This window comes from Salvelinus namaycush, chromosome 8 (assembly GCF_016432855.1).
Source record: "Salvelinus namaycush isolate Seneca chromosome 8, SaNama_1.0, whole genome shotgun sequence".
NCBI lineage: Eukaryota > Metazoa > Chordata > Actinopteri > Salmoniformes > Salmonidae > Salvelinus > Salvelinus namaycush.
In genome coordinates this window covers 48,654,607-48,674,681 of record NC_052314.1, presented here as the reverse complement: position 1 = coordinate 48,674,681, position 20,075 = coordinate 48,654,607, and the positions used below count along the sequence as shown (strand labels likewise).

Here is a 20,075-nt window from a genome sequence, read left to right as displayed (position 1 = left end):
GTGTGCCCCATGCATTGGAATCCATTCAAACTGAACAGAATCTTTCTCTAGGTATTCTATATCTAGAATACCTAGAGAAAGATTCTGTTCAGTTTGAATGGATTCCAATGCATGGGGCACACAGCCGGTTGTGTATGTCGCCATCTAGCTCAAAATACTTGCACAGTAGTCTTAATGCTGAAAGGAGGAGAAAAAAAATTACAATCAACACTGGTGGACATGAAGGACAACTCAAGGTAGCCATCTTGTTCCTCTCTCATTCCAGGTGGAACAGCACGCCTGCGAGTGCCACGTGTGCAACCAGGACCTGTCCTCCTCCCTTGCCCCCCTGGGCCCAGCCCCCCCCCTCTCCCCCAGCCGGATCCACACACCCCCCTCCGGCCACCACCACCAGTTCTTCACCGGGGGCGACAACCAGAACCCCAGCCACCCGGCCCTCCACCTCTACCCCCACATCCACGGCCACCTGCCCCTGCATAACCTCTCCCACCTGCCCCGGCCCCTGCTGCACCCCACACTCTACCCCAGCCCCCCCCTTTCACACAGCAAGGTGAGTTAACACACACATACCACTAACAACTGTACTAGCTTGAGGTAGATGAAATCTGACCCTGTGTCCGTGGTTAAGGGCAGCTTCTATTTACTCCTCCTGAATGCTTCACAGATACAGGCTGTGCCCCAATAGTCTTGAAAGGCTTCCTTGTGTCCCTTACTGATCTTACCACTGCTCTGTAAGGTTGTTGATAGGTGAAAGCCATTTCAACAGTCTTGAGGGAGAGGAGACAACAAATGGAAGTCATTTATGGGTATTGGGATACAGCCATAGTCACTTACAGATAGGGCTGGCACGGTTATCGTATAATCATGCAACTGAGTTATGGACAATGACCTACAAAAATTATAATCGTATTAGTACATTCATTTTAGGAGAATGGGGGATTGAACTATGTATAGTTTACCCAATAGCAGTTTTTCATTTTTACATGAAGTGGGTAAAGTTGGTCATCATTTTACGAGCAGTCTGGAGGAGAAGCTGCATTTAAGAATGTTCCAAGCAGTCAAAACCATTTGTTTTTTTAGATGGCTGTGTAACCAAAGCTGTGTTATATTCATTAGGTATGTTGTAGAAATTTTTCAAAGATGCATTATAAGCTCAAAATATTTTTAAACACAATTACAATTATGAGTAACCGTGGTCATTTGCATGACAATTAACAAAAATGCTATAATTGTCACCGCCCTAGTTACAGACACAGTATTGGCTATACTTTCTCTATAAAATTGATGGGGATTTACATGATTTAAGTTTCAGGATATGATTTGAGTGGTAACCTCTCATCCCTCTTAACTGGTCATTTTTCATTGATGGAGTTCATTTGGCATGGCCCGGTACCCTGGGTAGGTGGAGTTTTTGCATTTTAGACCATTCCATTGGTCCTTAAGTGAAATCTCCACCCAACCGTGGCACCGGGCCATGCAAATCGAATTTGCCCATTGATACATTCCCTTCAGGGGATTTACACCATCACAAGGAAGTGATTCAACTCTGTTATACCTTTTTTGGTTGATTATTTCGCTGTAATTGCGTGGATATACCACAAGAGGTCGCACTGTATCAAATGAGCTCATATCTACTATGAGGGATTGCAGCTTGGTTATGCCAATCAAATTTATTTATAAATCCCTTCTTATATCAGCTGATGTCACAAAGTGCTGTACAAAAACCCAGCCTAAAACCCCAAACAGCAAGCAATGCAGGTGTAGAAGCACGGGTGTTGTAAAAAGCTGTCACTATTGAAAATATGTTGAGAGACTAGGAGTCCAATAGAGGCAGAGAATCCCAGTGAAGGGAGCTGGCCAGACACAATCAAATCAAATGTTGTCACATGCGCTGAATTCCAAAAGTGTAGACCTTACTATGAAATGCTTACTTACAAGCCCTTAACCAACAGTGCAGTTCAAGAAGAGTTAAGAAAATATTGACCAAATAAACTAAAGTAAAAAATAATAAAAAGTAACACAATAAAATAACAATAATGAGGCTATATACAGGGGGTACCAGTACTGAGTCAGTGCGTGGGTACAGGTTATTTGAAGTAATTTGTACATGTAGGTAGGGGTGACGTGACTATGCATAGATAATAAAAAGTGAGTAGCAGCAGTGTACAAAACAAATGGGGGGGGGGTGTCAATGTAATTAGTCTGGTCGCCATTTTGATTAATTGTTCAGCAGTCTTATGGCTTAGAGGTAGAAGCTGTTAAAAAGTATTGTGGACCTAGACTTGGCGCTCCAGTACCTCTTGCTGTGTGGTAGCAGAGAGAACAGTCTATGACTTGGGTGACTGAAGTCTCTGACAATTTTATGGGCTTTCCTCTGACACCGCCTATTATATAGGTCCTGGATGGCAGGAAGGTTGGCCTTAGTGATGTACTGGGCCATACCCACTACCTTCTGTAGCGCCTTACGGTCAGATGCCGAGCAGTTGCCATACCAGGCGGTGATGCAACTGGTCAGGATGCTCTCTGGTGCTGTTGTAGAACTTTTTGAGGATTTGGGGACCCATGCCAAATCTTTTCAGTCTCCTGAGGGGGAAAAGGTTTTGTCGTGCCCTCTTCACAGTCTTGATGTGTTTGGACCATGGTAGTTCGTTGGTGATGTGGACACCAAGGAACTTGAAACTCTCGACCCGCTCCACTACAGCCCCGTTGATGTTAATGGGGGCCTGTTCGGTCCGCCTTTTCCTCTAGTCCACGATCAGCTCCTTTTGTCTTGCTCACATTGAGAGAGAGGTTGTTGTCCTGGCACCACACTGCCAATTCTCTAACCTCCTTCCTGTAGGCTGTCTCATCGTTGTCTGTGATCAGGCCTACCACTGTTGTGTCGTCAGCAAACTTAATGATGGTGTTGGAGTCATGTTAGGCCACGCAGTTGTGGGTGAACAGGGAGTACAGGAGGGGACTAAGTACACACCCCTGAGGGGCCCAAGGGTTGAGGGCAGACGTGGCAGACGTGTTGTTGCCTACCATTACCACCTGCGGCGGCCCATCAGGAAGTCCAGGAACCAGTTGCAGAGGGAGGTGTTTAGTCCCAGGGTCCTTAGCTTAGTGATGAGCTTCGTGGGCACTATGGTGTTGAACTCTGCGCTGTAGTCAATGAACAGCATTCTCACATAGGTGTTCTTTTTGTCCGGAGACGGCAAGGGCGGTTCGTCACTCCAGTGTCTTGCCATTCACCTTCGCATCCCTGAGCCATGCTACACTTATTCATTAGACCTTCTGAAGAGATGAGTCTTCAGTAAAGACTCTATAGGAGGAAGCCCTGCCTCCAGTTGTTTGCTTAGAAATTCTAAGTACAGTAAGGAGGCCTGCGTCTTGTAACTGTAGCGTACGGTAGGAGCCCATGTAGTGCTTTGTAGGTTAGCAGTAAAACTTTGAAATCAGCCCTAGCCTTAACAGGAAGCCAGTGTAGAGAGGCTAGCACTGGAGTAATATGATGAAATGTTTTTGTTCTAGCCAAGATTCTAGCAGCTGTGTTTGACACTAACTGAAGTTTATTTAGTGCTTTATCCGGTTAGCCTGAGAGTAGAGCATTGCAGTAGTCTAATCTAGAAGTGACAAAAGCATGGATTAGCGTTTCTGTATAATTTCAGATTTTTGCTATGTTAGGAAGATTGAAAAAAGCTGCCCTTGAAAAAGTCTTGACATGTTCTTCATAAGAGAAGTCAGGATCCAGAGTAACGCCGAGGTCCTTCAGTTGTATTTGAGACGACTGTACAACCAACAAGATTGTCAGATCAAACTTAGAACTCTTCTATTCTGTTCCTAGCCTATCCCCCTTGCCCCCACGTCGAGCCACACAGGGCCCAAGCAGCAGGCCTTCAGCCCCTCCCTACCGGACCATGTCTACCAGAACTGCTTTGGTGGCGGCGCTGGCGACTGGAACAACTCGCTGCAGTGCCTCTCGCTCAAGTTCGAGAACATCTGCGACGCTGCCATGATGAAGAATTGGAACCCATCAGTGCTGCTACAGGAGCCCCTGCCAGGTGAGAACATACCTCTTCATCTAGCCCATGGACGACCAACCTTCCTCCTGGAGAGCTGGTGTAGGGTGAAATTGCCCCTTGACGCTGGTACTGAGTCTGTTTCGCATTTTCCACACAAATGGTTACAGTTAAGATTGGGGGAAGGGAAGCTGATCCTAGATCTGTGAGGGAACTTCACCACGGAGCTAGCTATCATACTGCAGACTTTCACTACAAAACCTAATATAGCCCACCTGATTCTACTAATCAGCTGCTCACAAAGAATAATTCATCTTAATTATTAATTAATAGCTTAATCAGATGTGGTACAACGGGGCTGGAGCAAAAACCTGCATACCAGTAGTTCTCCAAGAGGAAGATGATTCATCCATCCCAAATGTAGGCTAAAGGAGGAGCTGCTCATTTTATTTCAGCTCCATTGCCTGCAACTGCATCAAATTAAATTGTATTTGGCAAATACGCCAAATACAACAGGTGTAAAGCTTACATTGAAATGCTTAATTACAAGCCCTTAACCAACAATGCTTTAAGAAGTTAAGAGAAAAAATAAATAAATAATTGATGAATAGAAAATGAAGGTAATGAATAATTAAACAGCAGTAAAATAAAAAGCGAGGCTATATACAGGGGTTACCGGTACAGAGTCAATGTGCTGGGGCACCGGTTAGTTGAGGTAATATGTACATGCAGGTAGCTATGGTAATATGTACATGGTAATATGTACATGTCTGCTCTTGTAGTAAGAGGCCCCATTCGACTCCCATTTCAGCCTCCTTCCCCCAGCTCCTCCTCCTTCTGTCGGATCAGTGTCTTTGTCTGAGGGGTGTGGTGTGACTTGGTCTCTGTAGTTTATACAAGGATGGGTCCCAACAAGGTTCAGTGTTGTGTGTTTTGGCTCTATGAAGTAGAATTGTTCCTCCCTCGTGCCATAGAATTCAATGTACACTTGAACTCTGTATACAGTGAGAGCCATCCTTATTGTTTGTGTCCGATGTTCCTTCTCACCCATCTAAATCTTTGGACTTACACAGGATCTTACACATGCAGTTAACTCTTGTTCTTCAATTGTTTTTCGCCAGGCCGTCCTTGTAAATAAGAATTTGTTCTTAATTGACTTGCCTGGTTAAATAAAGGCTAAATAAATAAAAATAAAATGTTTGTCTTCATCTCCAGGGGACATGCTGGGATCACCCCACCACCCTGACGTGCCCCTCCCCCCGCCCTCCTCCTCCAGCTATGGTGACCACGCCCACATCGCCTCGGCCGAACCAACCTCCCTTCACCTCCTCCCACCCTCGCCGTCGGAGCAGCAACAGCCCCTGCCCAGGGAGAGGAAGAACGGTGCCAAGAAGAAGTGTCTCTACAATTTCCAAGATGCCTTCCTGGAGGCCAACAAAGTGGTGATGGCCACCTCTGCCTCCACCGCCTCAGTCTCGTGCACGGCAACCACTGTCCAGTCAAGTAATAATCACATCCAAGTTTCATCTAAAAGACCCAACTCCTTAGGTAAAACTGAGGAGGAGGAGCGCAGCTTAGGGCTAGTCCGATGGCACACTGCTACGTTCCAATATCCATACTAGCACACCACCACATGCCCGATACATTGGGTTCATTCTAAAGTTGTCAGCATGCTTCATAACCAAACTAGTGTGCTCGTGTGCTCCTTTATAAGACCTTCGCTTGAACATAATTTTTCTTTTAAAGCAGCAGTAGTACTGTTTGTCCTTTTTGAGACGCTGTAGTCAGAATTAATCTAACTCAAGAAATCTGTCATTAATTTTGATATTTTTGCAGAGGTCTTAGTTGCGCAATTTTACATTTAACTAAGATGTTTGGTGCAATATTACTCAATAAAAATGTCGTAGAAGGACAGCAAAGACTTTTGAAGAATCCCTACTGTTGACCAATCACAAACAAAGGGGCGTAGACTTCGGCTACCGACTTCGTTTTGTACTTATGTGATAAAATGGGGGGGGGGGGGGGGGCTTACGGCTAGCAGTCACTAGCCGCAAGGCTGCGTCTCAATGGCCTGAATTAGCTTCTTCTCCTTGATCTGTACTGATGTGACAGGAAAGCTGCCTGAGAAAGGGAAAGTGTTGTGTTTGCAGCAATGATTGTAATTTAACATGTTCCAAATACAGAATAGACAAGCAGAGGTCAGAATATACCTAATGACCCAAAAACATGGGTCTGACTTAGTGTAAATAGACTAAATGTATTTCCTTCATTGAGGCATTTAAGATGACATCTTGTGAATTGTCTCCGATCTTCACTAACCAGCTGCTGAATGTGCATCATTTCATATGCATTTATTTTTTTCTTCTGTCTCTGCCAGGTGATGTATTTCACAATATAGGTAAAGAGGACAATGGGCAACAACCTGGCCCCATCGCCCCTAGGAATAGCCCCACAGGCCTGGCCTCCCTCCCTCAGCTCTCGTCTGGCCCAGCCCTGCCTCCTTCCCCTGGCCCCACCGCCCAGCACCACTACCCCAGCATGGGCTCGCAGCCCTTCCCAACGACTTCCACCACGTCCCCAGGCTTCATGGAGGCCCACCACCAGGGCATGTGCTTGTCCCCAGCCGAGCCACCTGACGCCGCCCCAGCCGACGGGGCCATTAGCGCGCCGCCCAGCGTGTGCAGGTCAGTCCCTTGTTTAAGTTTTCTTTTATCACAAAGCTAAGATCAGATTAACCTACTCCTGATACTAACATTGACCAGTAGAGCGATGAGAAAATATCAAGGCCTGTATAGTGTGTCCAATCAAAAACACATTGTGTAGATAATCCTCTATGGAAAACAATGTGCCAAACCTTATGTCTCTATCATAATCTGTGTGAAGAAAGGTAAGACATTTGGGCGACTAAATCAATGGAGGCCAGATAAAAAAAGGTGGTCAAGAATTTGGAAAATAGCTTTGCGTCAGCTAGGCTGGATGCTGTGTGAGAATTAAGGCTACCTTGACAGGCTAATGACATTCATCTTTCTTCTCAAATCTGGAGAATGTTAAACAATAAAGGTAAGATGTATATTGAATTTGAGACATGACATGTAGTACTTTCATATTTTAGTATACGCTGTTCATATTAACAGCGTTAAACAAGCATATCTCTGTGAAATGTCAACGGAGCACTGGGCGTGCTGCAAGCTTTTTATTTTTAATATTGCCCATGAATTGAAATCTGATCCTGTATCAGTTGATTAGGCAAAACATCTGCCTACTACCTCTCCATGGCTATATTGGAGAGCATTGAATTGTAACCACCCACTGTTGCTTTGAGTGGGCTTCTAAACAACTAGGTCTTACCCATAACCAGAACATTGGAAGCCCATCGCTCCCTTCTATACTCCATAAAATGTATGTAAACGTTACTTTCCAATGGGCATACCGGGAGGCCAAACTGATCAGTCTTACTGAAACATGGTTAGATGACATGTCATTGACTCAGAACTGAGCTTTGTCGGATTCAGAACACCACACAGGCATGACATTGACATGGGGAAAAGCAGGGTTTGCATTTATGTCAACCAGGCATACAGCAGATCTGCCCATATCCTGAGCCCTATACTTTGAATGAGGTTTGAGGAGTTAGTGAGGCAACTTTGGTCAACTGAGTTCCAACTGTAAATAACCGGTCATATGAATGTGGCTCAGCTTTTAGCCATGTACATTTCTATGGCAACGAGTCCTTCAGAACTAACTTGTTCCGGGTCAGGCCAACTCCATTTACTCTGAATGAAGTGTGGTTGGAGGACCAATGAAATCATATATTCCCTCCCTCTCTGAAAGATTGCATCATCATCCCCTTGGCCCCCGGTCTAAGGCACTGCATCTCATTACAGGAGGTGTCACTACAGTCCCTGGTTCGAATCCAGGCTGTATCGCATCCGGCCGTGATTGGGAGGCCCATAGGGCAGCGCACAATTGGCCCAGCGTCGTCCGGATTTGGCTGGGTAGGCCGTCATTGTAAATAAGAATCTGTTCTTAACCGACTTGCCTAGTTAAATAAAAAAATAATTTGTAGATCACTGACTAAATATTGTATTAAACAGTGTTTTTTTGTGTTAAAAAATATAGTAATGTTAAAATACCTAGCACATTACACATGTATTAATGACAGAATGCGTTTGAAACATCACACCTTTTGTATGACTTACTTAATACAATTATTTTAGATAAAAGCTGCTGTTGCATTGATAAGCACACCAAAGACGACATTAAATCGTCGTTACAATACGTAATAAAAGCCCGACAGCACTTCTAATTTCATACTAGAGCCTGCTGAATTTGCAAGATAACTTGACTCGCCCATCGATTTAGATTTTTCAGCGTCGTCTCAATCAAGAGTTCGGCGTTCGACTCGCCACGTGCGACATGCATGCACTGATGCAAGCCTCCTAGAGTTAGCGGCAGGCAGACGAGCGCAATATCCACTATCGTAGTATGAATGAAGTCTCAGCTGGAATGTGAAGCTAACTGAAGTTGGCTAGCTTTATAAAAGCCTGAGTAGATCTAGCTTCCATCGTCGTATATTGTACCACTCTGGAATCGCACTGCTCATCAGATGTGGTGCTACTATCCCTCTCCTTCACACCAAAGTACCGGCCCCGTGAATTCGGTCAGTTCTTTATCATTCTTGTTAATGTACTACCCACAACCAATATGAATTGCACAGCAGATGTAATCACGTCATGCGTGAGGCGCATAGTCAAAATCACCTGACTCCGCGATTTTATTTTAGACTGGGTGGTTTTCAACAGCTGTACTCTCAAAGACTCTTGCTTCTTATCAGCAATATGTTACATGTGCAACAAGGGGTAGGAAAACACCAGTCTATTCAGAAGGCTCCTCTAAGCACCTAGGCTCTTAATGCAGTCCACCTCATTCCAGCCTACCGAAATAAACTACAGAGAGAGGGAGTAGTCTATAAATCAGTCAAAACAGTGGAATGACACATCCAGTGCAGTGCTGCAAGACTGCTTTGACAGTACCGATTGGACTGTTCTCAGAAAATGCCACACTGGATGAAACTTTAGAGGCTTTGTCTGATTACCTACATTTTTGTGAGGATACAGTAGTCCCTTCAAAATAAGCAAAAAGGGTTACAAAGAGAAGGGTGAAGGACTATACCAGGATGGAAAGATGAGGGATACTTGGAAGGGTCTAAAACTTCTCTAGACTACCAACTAACCACACTGAGCTCAATGTCCATTCAAAAGAACATTCAGCTCTTTTTATTTTAGGTTTGGTAGTCTGGTCTTTAGTACTGAGGAGGATGAGCTGTTGTGAAATGTTATCTATAGCACAAAGGGAAGCTGATTTGGTTATACAGGAAGTAGATGTTGATAGGGTATTACATCTAATATCAGAAAACAAAGCTACTGCTCCAGATAATTTCTCCAACTTAAATTCTGTCACAAGGAATTGTCAGGTGTGTTCTGTGAGCTGTTCAAACGCTCACTGAGGGAGCATACAGTACCAGCTCTGTAGAAATCATCCATCGTATGCCCAGTACCCAAGAAGAGCCGCTCTGCTGTCCTCAGCGATTACCACCTTTATTTTTTAATTTAAATGTTTTATTTAACTGGGCAAGTCAGTTAGGAACATTCTTATTTAAAATGACGGCCTACCCCAGCCAAACCCGGACGACGCTGGGCCAATTGCGGGCAGCCCTTTGGGACTCCCAATCACGACCGGATGTGATGCAGCCTGGATTCGAACCAGGGACTGCAGTGCCTTAGACGGCTGCGCCTCTCGGGAGCCATTGTTGCGTTAACGCCTGTCATAATGAAACGTTTTGAGTGTTTGGTTCTCTCCCACATACAAAATGAGGTTTGAGGCATTGTAGACCCCCTTCAATTTGCCTACAAGCAACGGAGTGGACAATGTTCTTGTTCCTACTGTACCACACATTGCCAAGTCCTATGCCTAGATGGTGTTTGTGGCCTTTTCCAGTGCTTTTAGCAGTATACAGCCATATCTAATGGTCAAACTTTTGAATATGAACCTAAGTCCAAAACTCATTCTGTGGATTTTATATTTTCTGTCAAATAGACCACCGTGGGTGGGATTCATTGGTGAGTGCAGGACAGGGCTCAATCATCTCTCCTGTCCTGTTTACACTATACAGATGACTGTAGGAGCACCTGCCCTGAGAACATACGGTACATAAAATACTCAGATGACACTGCTAATCTTGGCACATCTGATTCGGATGACCTGATTCAGTCCACAGTGGACAAGTTTGACATCTGGTGCTGAAATCTGAATGACCAAAGACCTAATCATAGACTTTGGGAAACAACCATCAAGCTGATTGCTCCAAGTCAATCACCATCGGTACAGTAGTTAATAACAAGCTGAACTTTGGAGCCAACTGTGGGCCAGTGTTATCTAAATATCAATCCAGACTGTACTTTCTTCGTAAACTTAGAAGGCCTAATGTATAAATCTCTTTTAGTCCTTTTACAGATTGTTTTATTGAGCCAGTCTTTACATTTAGTGTTGTTGCCTGGTTTGGCTCCCTCACATGGGCAAGTCAGATTACCCTAGAGAGAGTTGTACAGGTCAGTGGTAAGATTGTAGGAAGAAGGTAAAAGGCTCTCCGGCGCACACGTAAGCGGGGTAAAGAAATATTTTAGGATCTTACACATCCACTGGACAGCCAATATGCAGTACTGCCATCAGGGAACAGACTCTTTACCTCTTTAAAGCCAAGCGCACTACTAACAGTTTTGTATCAGTACTGCTTTTCAGTGAAAAATGTATTTGTGTGACTTACAGTATGTTTATTGTTTAGCTTGTGTAGCACTGCTCTTTAATGAAATTGATGTTTGTGCCTTACAAATGCTTACAAGGTATATGCAAGATAAATGTATCAGTCATGTGTGAACGTTGTTTATATGTTTACTATACATCTTTATCTTATCCGACTAGCCACAATTGGAACCAGTTTATTTGACAGTACAGAAAGTTCCAAATATTTATTGGGTTAACTTCACCTACCGGTATTTCAGCTACTACATATTGACATTTTGACCTTGGCGTTTGACCCCTTCTAGTGACCCCGAGTGTGAGGGCCACCGTTGCGAGGGAAACGGGGCCTACGACCACCAGGGCTACGACGGCGAGGAGAGCCAGGACGAGGACAGCTGCTCGGAGCACAGCTCTTCCACCTCCACCTCCACCAACCAGAAGGAAGGGAAGTACTGCGACTGCTGCTACTGCGAGTTCTTCGGCCACGGCGGGGTAAGACATGCACACATGCGAGCACATGCATATACTCATACTAATATGAGTATATTACTATGTATCAACTTGCGGAATAGTGAGAAACAGAAGTCTGTAATAGTGTTTTATGATGTCTGACATTTTGTGGAATACAGAATCTAAATCTTTACTAGAACGGCCTGTTGGACACTGTCTAGCCAGCAGTTGAACGAGCCTAGTCTGGAGAGATGGCACTTTAAATAGCACTTCTGATTAGGTCCCCAACACATTTTACATTGTATAGCGGAAACTCACCCCAGATAGTATTGGGTGCTCTGATGATATTCAACACACAATTCAACTCAAACTACCAGAATAATCTAAACCCTATTTCCTTGTTTCCTCCCCTAGCCCCCGGCGGCGCCCACCAGCCGCAACTACGCGGAAATGCGCGAGAAGCTGCGCCTAAGGCTGACCAAGCGGAAGGAGGAGCAGCCCAAGAGGGAGGAGCAGCCGGCCGTGGTGGAGCGCGACAGTGGTGCCGACGGCATGGAGGACCACCGGCGGGTGGAGGACCTGCTGCAGTTCATCAACAGCGCCAGTGACAACAAGCCTGCCTCCAGCTCCAAGGCTGCAAAGCGGGCCCGCCACAAACAGAAGAAGGTAGTGGTTTAAAGCATTTTACAACATTTTGTTTGAAGTGTTACCCCTTTTTGTTTCGACGACAGTGTCGTGATTTAAAATGTCACTTTGAAGGTAATTGTTCACCCCAGCTGACGTCAAAAGTGGTCTATAGTTGCACTGATAATCCAGACAGTATTAGTATTTAGTATTTGATTTTGGGCTGAACTATAATGTAATTTTAACATTGGTGCTAAGGACTTAGTTCAAATAGGGAGTTGGGTCAAACCAAAGTTGTACTAAATGAAGCAAAGGACCAACCGGATATGAACTGTCTGTGTGTGTCTCAGATGGAGGAGAAGGTGCGTCTGGAGGCGGAGGCCCGCGAGCGGGAGGAGGAGCAGGTGCAGCAGCTCCTGGAGGAGGAGCAACGGCGGCGGGAGGAGGAGGAGGCCCTCCAACGGGAACTCCTCCGCCTGCAAGAGCTGCAGCACCTCCGCTCCGCCAAGAAGAAAAAGGAGAAAGCCAAGGAGCTCGCCGCCCCCGTACCGCAGAACAACCCCCAGCCCCTCAAACAGACGGCCCAGAACGTCCTAGAGAACCTCCGCAACGGCAAGAGCCAGCTCCTGCACAGCCTCATGCGCCTCCCTGGCCACAAGGATCCCAGAGTGGAGCACCGACCCCAGCCCCGGCCTCCCCCCTCACAGCACAGTCCAAAGAACAGCAGGGAGAAAGCCCCTACTCCGGCCCCCTTCACCCCAAATGCCCCCAACTCCCCAGCCCCCTTCCTTCTCAACGGCACCTCCGTTGCACCCCAACCGACGGAGGCCAATGGCAAAGCCAAGCCAAAACAGCAGCAGCCAATCAGGCAAACCGCCAGCGAGACAACGATGGTCAAGAAAGCCCCAGAGGCGACCACCACTAACAGTACACCACAACTACCACCAGATGTCAAAGTGACCCGGCCCAGGCTTCCCGCTGAAGACCCGGTCGTCCCTCTGGCACCGGGACCCAGGAAGGAGGAGAGGAACAACGGGAAAAGGCAGCACCATCAGCAGTCGGCGAGCCAGGTGAAAGATGAGAGGAGCCGACCCTTGTTGGAGCCCTCCCCACCCCCTGCCTCGCAGACGGAGCATCCCCAGCAGAACGGCAAACCCCTCAGCGCAGAATCCCCCCAGCCCAAGGCCAAGGCCAAGAAGAACAAGAAGAAGAAGGCCGACAAGACAAACAACTCAATAGGTCAGCATGATATGCTAGGTTATGCTGTGCAGTTTTATTTATCCCTGTAGGATGGTTAGTTTCAGGGCTGCAGAAGTGTTTCAGGCACATACAACATCCAGAGATAATATTGAGACGGGGACATTTACATTTGTTAAGTTGGCATTTTGTGACCGAGTGTTCTCTTATTGCAGATGACGTTTTCTTGCCCAAAGACATTGATCTGGACAGTACTGACATGGACGAGACTGAGAGGGAGGTGGAGTATTTCAAAAGGTACGGGCACTTGACTCTTGCTTTGCATTGACTACATAAAGCTTCTTTTTTTTTGTTGAAAAAATTGCTTAAACGATCTGTCCGGAAGCTTAGTTGCAAAGTGTTTAAATTGAATCTAGCTTGAAGTGAAGCTGGATGCTTTATATGCAGAATCTATTATGTGAATCAATTTATCATTAAATCCCCAAAAACTATTAAAACAAATGACTTGTATTCCTAAGCTTATGATTATGGGTGTGGAGAGGACTAGGGGTGTACCCCAATAATATCTATTTTCCCCTAAAGTGTGCACTTGTTCACTACTTCCCACAAATGTAAAAGCATTGGATTGGTGGAGTCCTTTCAAATCCGTGAAGGGAAGAGAACAAATGCACACTTTGGGAGGAAGGAAAGATAATTGGTACTTAGCTTGAGCGTACTTCCCTCCTCCAGATGCCCCTAGTGAAAAGCGTTGCATGGAAGTGGATCTTTAACTCCCCATCTCTCTCCCTCCCTTCCCAGGTTCTGCTTGGATTCCGCCAGGCAGACCCGACAACGGCTGTCCATCAACTGGTCCAACTTTAGCTTGAAGAAAGCAACGTTCGCCGCCCACTGATGGGACCTCGCGTAGGACAAAGAAAAAGAGACTGTGGCAGGAAGCAATCAGCACCCCCCCCCCCCCCCCCCCCCCCCATTCAAACTGCTACCACAGACCCCGTCATCCCGTAGCCCTGCTGTGCCCAGATGGCGCACACCCACGCTGCCTTGTTCTTTGTTGCTGTGCGGTTCTACCATGAACCCATCCTCCGGGCTGATCCTCAAGCAGAACTCTGAGAGAGAAAAAAAATTACATTAAATGACACACACAAAAGAATAATCACAAAATGCTACTTTCTACCTGGTTTTGTTTTTGTTGCTCATTTGTGTGTTTTTAGTCTGAGGGGCATTTCTCTTGACTTAAAAAGCCATGTTCTGAAATGCATTTTCTTTTCTTTTTTGCCGGACTCTTAGTCAAAAGATCCTTACTATGTATGCTTTGTGAAAACAGACACACATGGGAAAAAATGTGGAGAAAAAAAAGATATCTGATGAATTAAAGCCTTTCATTCAGTTACTGTGGCTTACTATCCCCTTGTTACCCACGATTCCTAGCACGGCATCTCATTCAGATAACTGACAAGGGAATGAATGGGCATGGTCTGCCATACTCTCCCCTGCCCCCAACAACTCTCACTTGACTGAGAGGAACTTGGCTTAATACTTGACAATGTTCTTTTTTTTATTTTTTCAATTTCATTTAACAAAATCGATAAGTGTACCAGTTACAGTTTTTATTTTGTTTTCTTTCCTATTTTTGACTTGTATCCAGCTTGTATCACAATACTTTCAGAATGAAATTGAAGAAAAGAACAATGCACACTATCAATCTGTTATAGAGTGTATATTGTATTAACACTGAAGCCAAACTGGCTACCTTTTAACATATTGTTAAGTAATATTAAAATCTTATCTTTCTTTTTTGAAAGATGGAATACAGTAGTATGGCAGGATGTGTGTGTCTTGTGTCTGTGCTTATTTCATTGGTGGTGCATCTTTAATGCAGTGGATGGGGGGGGTGTATTTAGTTTCATTTAGGAGTATTTTTGTAACTTAAAATGTTCCCCAAATTTATAGAGGAGGTCCATTCTCCCCTTCGTACCTGGATTGTAAATCATATCCATCCGCACATTATACACCGAAATAGATTCTAGAGAGGTGTAGGCTTATTGGTTAAGTAAGAAGATGCTGTAGCACTATCATCCCCTCGATACTAAGTGACTTTAACTGTTCACCATTACCTTCTACCCCAAGGTGAGTAATATTTACTGGTTGTGCTTTCAGGGAACGTTTGGCCTATAAAGACATCACTGATGCTTCTCCATTTGGGGTGTGCAGCCACACTAGATGATGGGACGGTGAGTCACCTGGAGGACCGGGTGCTTTCCGGGTTATCCACCACTGATTGTAGTCAGTCAGTCACATGATCAATCGGTAGTGGAGCTATGACTGAGTCCTGTGGGACCCCACGTTCTCATAGCAGTGACTGAAAAGGTAAGGGACTAACTTGACTGTCATATGTCAGTCAGTGGTGAAATATGTGTATGTTATTTGCCCTCAGTCCTCCCAGAAGAACATAAGTTGCTCTGACTCCTCGATGCTCACAGAACCCTGGTGAAAGCGTGGTTGATGAAGGTTTTCCTTTGGAGGGTAAATGTGTGATGTGTGTTTGTGGAATAATGTGGTAGTCTGGTAGAAATGAAGGTCCTAGATGCCTACATACCAAACTAATGTGTGATACTGTTGGCATTGTCTGAGCCTCTTACTATATTTACTCTAAATGTAGTTTTCTGTGGGAACATGCCTTAAGAAAGTATTCACACCCCTGACTTTTTCCACATTTAGTTGTTTCGTCCTGAATTTAAAATGTATTAAATTTAGATTTGATTTTGTCACTGGTCTACACACAATATCCCATAATGACAAAGTGGAATAGTTTTTAGAATTTTATTACAAATTAATTAAAAATTAAAAGCTGAAATGTCTTGAGTTAAGTATTCAACCCCTTTTTTATAGAAAGCCTAAAGTACAGGAGTAAAAATGTTTTTAAACAGAGAGTTTAATTGCTGTGATAGAAGACTGAGGATGGATCAACAACATTGTAATTACTCTACGATACTAACCTAATTGACAGAGTGAAAAAAGGGAAGCCTGTACAGAACATGCAAAACATGCATCCTGTTTTCAAGAAGGCACTAAAGTAATACTGCAAAAAATGTGGCAAAGCAATTCACTTTTTGTTAAGTGTTTGGGGTGATTCCATAAACACATTACTGAGTACCACTCTCCATATTTTCAAGCATAGTGGTGGCTGCATCATGTTATGGGCATGCTTGTAATTGTTAAGGACTGGGGAGTTTTTCAGGATAAAAAAGAAACAGAATGGTGCTAGGCTAAATCCTAGAGGAAAACCTGGTTCAGTCTGCTTTCCACCAGACACTGTGAGATGAATTCACTTTTCAGGAGGACAATAACCTAAAACACAAAGCCACATCTACACTGGAGTTGCTTACCAAGAAGACAGTGAATGTTCCTGAGTTAAATCTGCTTGAAAATGTATGGCAAGACTTGAAAATGGTTGTTTAGCAATGATCAACAACCAATTTGACAGAGCTTGAAGAATTTTGAAAAAAAGAATGGGAAAATAATGTACAATCCAGGTGTGCAAAGCTCTTGGAGATTTATCCAGAAAGACTCACAGCTGTAATCGCTGCCAAAGGTGATTCTAACATGTATTGACTCAGGGGTGTGCTAATTTGCAAAAATGTATAAGAACATGTTTTCACCTTGTCATTATGTAGATGGGTAAGAAAAAACAACAATTTAATCAATTTTCAATTAAAGCTGTCACACAACAAAATGGGGAATAAGTCAATGGGTATGAATACTTTCTGAAGGCACTATATGTCCAGTTAACACACCTAAAATAAAAGCAGTGCACATTCATAGGGGTCTCAGGAGGATGTGCTCTTTAAATGACAAACCACCTGATTTTAATCCCCCAATGGCAACCCCCATTCATTTTATTTTCTCTTTCAAATGACACCTACAAAAAGGGAACTTTTTGAGGCTATATGTCATCTTCTAAACTTCCTTTGTCTTTTGTTTAGCATCCTGCCAAGCGCCACAGTGCGCGGTTGAGCAACCCTCGATGTCACATGACACCAAGTGAGATTAATTCAACAGTGCTTGATTATCTGAGCTCATTTCCATATGAATAGATAGACAAACTACTTATTAGGTAGATAAGCTCACTGTTTTACTGTATGAGTGACTGCACATTTACACTAAGGGTTCACACAGGAATGAGGTCACAGTGACACAATAACCAGAATGTACTTCCTGTGAGGCAGACTTGTGTCTGCTACAGTTCAGTTTGGTAACACCAACTTAAAACTGACAGGTATAAGGTTTTATAACTTGTTATAAGCATGTATGAGCCTTTTTGATGTTGTAGTATAAGGATAAAAAATATGTTATGTCAATCTTTGTAGCAAATTTTCAACTGCCTCAAATGACTAATGGACCAGACATGTTTATGACAAGTCTTACAATGCATTATGACCGCATTATAATGCATTGTAAGTAAAGTGTTCTCATGACATTATATACTCATCAAATACAGTTATTTTAGCCCATAAACTTAACTCTTAAAACGACCTACCTCTTTAAAGAGTATCTTAAATAAATCCCACAGCACTTGTCTTTTACTACTTTGATAACTACTTTGTTGAGGGAAAATGTACTTGCTACGATTGTCATATGTTGTCTCACCTAGCTATCTTAAGATTAATGCACTAATGTAAGTCACTCTGGATAAGAGTGTCTGCTAAATGACTAAAATTTTTATCTAAAACAAGTCGGAGTGACTTAATCAAACATTTCACGCTGAAGAGGAATTGAGTAACAATGACATTAACAGTAGGACATTCTCCCTTATTGCTTGCTTCCTCATATTTTTCAAGAATCAACTGTTCTTATCACAGATGGGTTTCACAATGAATAGTAACTATTCATACACATTTATCAGATGAAAGAAATGTGGGAAATTTTAATCACGCAGAGAAGTAAAAACAGTATGGATTGAAGAGACAGCCCAGCTGAAGTTAGTCATTGTTTATTTCTGTAATGAATAGCTGACCCATTGACTGTCTGCTTTACTGACAGACTGTCTGCCTTACTGACAGTTGTGGCTGCTTTGCGTGATGTATTGTTGTCTCTACCTTCTTGCCCGTTGTGCTGTTGTCTGTGCCCAATAATGTTTGTACTATGTTTTGTGCTGCTACCATGTTGTTATCATGTTGTGTTGCTACCATGCTGTGTTCTCATGTGTTGCTGCCATGCTATGTTGTTGTCTTAGGTCTCTCTTTATGTAGTGTTGTGTTGTCTCTCTTGTCGGGATGTGTGTTTTGTCCTATATTTATATATTTTATTTTAATTTGATTTTTAATCCCAGCCCCTGTTACCGCAGGATGCCTTTTGCCTTTTGGTAGGCCATCATTATCAATAACAATTTGTTCTTAACTGACTTGCCTAGTTAAATAACGGTTAAATAAAATAAATGCCTGTACAGTGTGTTCGCTATCAGTCACCAATGATGTAAAAATGGACATCTGCTTTTGAGAAAGCGAGGACGTGCAAGAAAATACTACCTGAACCAGACAAGGACATTAACATTTGTTCTGGTATTTGTGAAACATAATTTAAATGACTGTAAATTATGCATTAATACATTGATGAAAGTATTATTTATTTCCTTTTTCAGGAATCCCTCAGCTCATGAAAATGACCATGTTTGAATCATCATATATGCCACTTAGCAGATGCTTTTATCCAAAGCAACTTAGTCATGTATGCATACATTACATATGGGTGGCCCCAGGAATCGAAGCCACAACCCTGGCGGTACAATTGCCATGCTCTAACAACTGAGCCATACTGGACCACAAGTATGGGTACATGTATGACATTACTCTGATTCTACATTTTCTATATAAACCCCCCCCCCCAAAATTATTTTAAAAACCCTATCTGCATCACTATTACTTTGAAGAAATCTTGACAGTCCTTGGCTTTGGCCTCTGCTTTGGCCTCTATCCCTAGCCAGTGATGGCTGGGGTTAAAAAAGATCATGGTGCCATTGAGTCTTCAGTACACATGGCAGGGCTCTAACTATGACAGGGGCGAGATGCGTTAGGGTTATAAGAGGGTATCAGAACTTTCAGATGGCGGCCTGTAGCTTGTAATAAGTAGGGGGGGATTTTTTCATTGTGCAGTGCCTGAGGCATTGAAGAAACACACCCACCATCCACTTATACTGGGGGGGAACCCCAGTCTTTCCCACATATTATACTTCACAATGGTGTTTTGTACCAGCAAGTGGAAAACCACTCTAAGCGAATGAACTGGCCTTTATAAAATATACAAAACAAAGGAAATTGACAATAATACCAACTACCTCCACCCCCCTATAACTAACAGTGATCTACAGCTACCAAGTATAGAGCTGCCACACTCCACTTTCAAGTGAACCAGTGTGTGTTGGGAATTCCCTTTATGGGAATTTCCCATTATTTTTGGATACACATGAGATTAAAGGCCACATCTATCCATTCTGTAGTCTGTCTAGATAAGTGTCAGGCTAAGTTTTCCCATTGCTGATAAAGTGCTAGACAGAGACTGATCTCGTAGACACCTGGTTAATGGAAACCTAGTGGCGCCAGGAACTGTTTTGCCACGTCATCTGACTTGAAATGAATGAATTTGTAAATGTATGTAGTCAGACATTGTTTCTATCAAAAGGTCGCTGAGTACAGCAAAGGGGATTTGTGACACCACATTTTTCCACTCCATAAAGGTGGGCTTTGTGTGTGTGTGTTCACATATAGACCAACCGTGCAGTTGTGTAGGTGTTTGGGGAGGAAATTCCTGTCAACCCCAACCATGGCTTATCTGTCGGCTGTGTGACACTGTGTGACACTATGTGTGTGTGTGTGTGTTCTATGCAACAGTAAAATAAGGATTGCTTTACAAAGCTACAATCTGAAACACAACTAATTGAATTCTTGAATTAAACTTTTCATAGAATCACCCTCTTTTCACTGAATAGATGTAAATGTGTGAGAATGATAA

General features: G+C 43.7%; 1 protein-coding gene across 1 annotated transcript in view; it reads left to right on the top strand.

Moving 5' to 3' along the window:
• The window catches only part of fam193a (family with sequence similarity 193 member A), a 29,646-nt gene extending 14,750 nt beyond the window's left edge, over window positions 1-14,896 (top strand). The window contains exons 15-23 of the mRNA XM_038999883.1: window positions 266-550; window positions 3,827-4,043; window positions 5,217-5,504; window positions 6,379-6,685; window positions 11,105-11,291; window positions 11,664-11,915; window positions 12,224-13,112; window positions 13,286-13,367; window positions 13,869-14,896. Coding sequence (XP_038855811.1) covers window positions 266-550; window positions 3,827-4,043; window positions 5,217-5,504; window positions 6,379-6,685; window positions 11,105-11,291; window positions 11,664-11,915; window positions 12,224-13,112; window positions 13,286-13,367; window positions 13,869-13,962 — 2,601 coding nt within the window. The 3' untranslated portion in view covers window positions 13,963-14,896. The remainder of the gene's footprint in view (window positions 1-265; window positions 551-3,826; window positions 4,044-5,216; window positions 5,505-6,378; window positions 6,686-11,104; window positions 11,292-11,663; window positions 11,916-12,223; window positions 13,113-13,285; window positions 13,368-13,868) is intronic.
• Window positions 14,897-20,075: the final 5,179 nt, after the last annotated feature.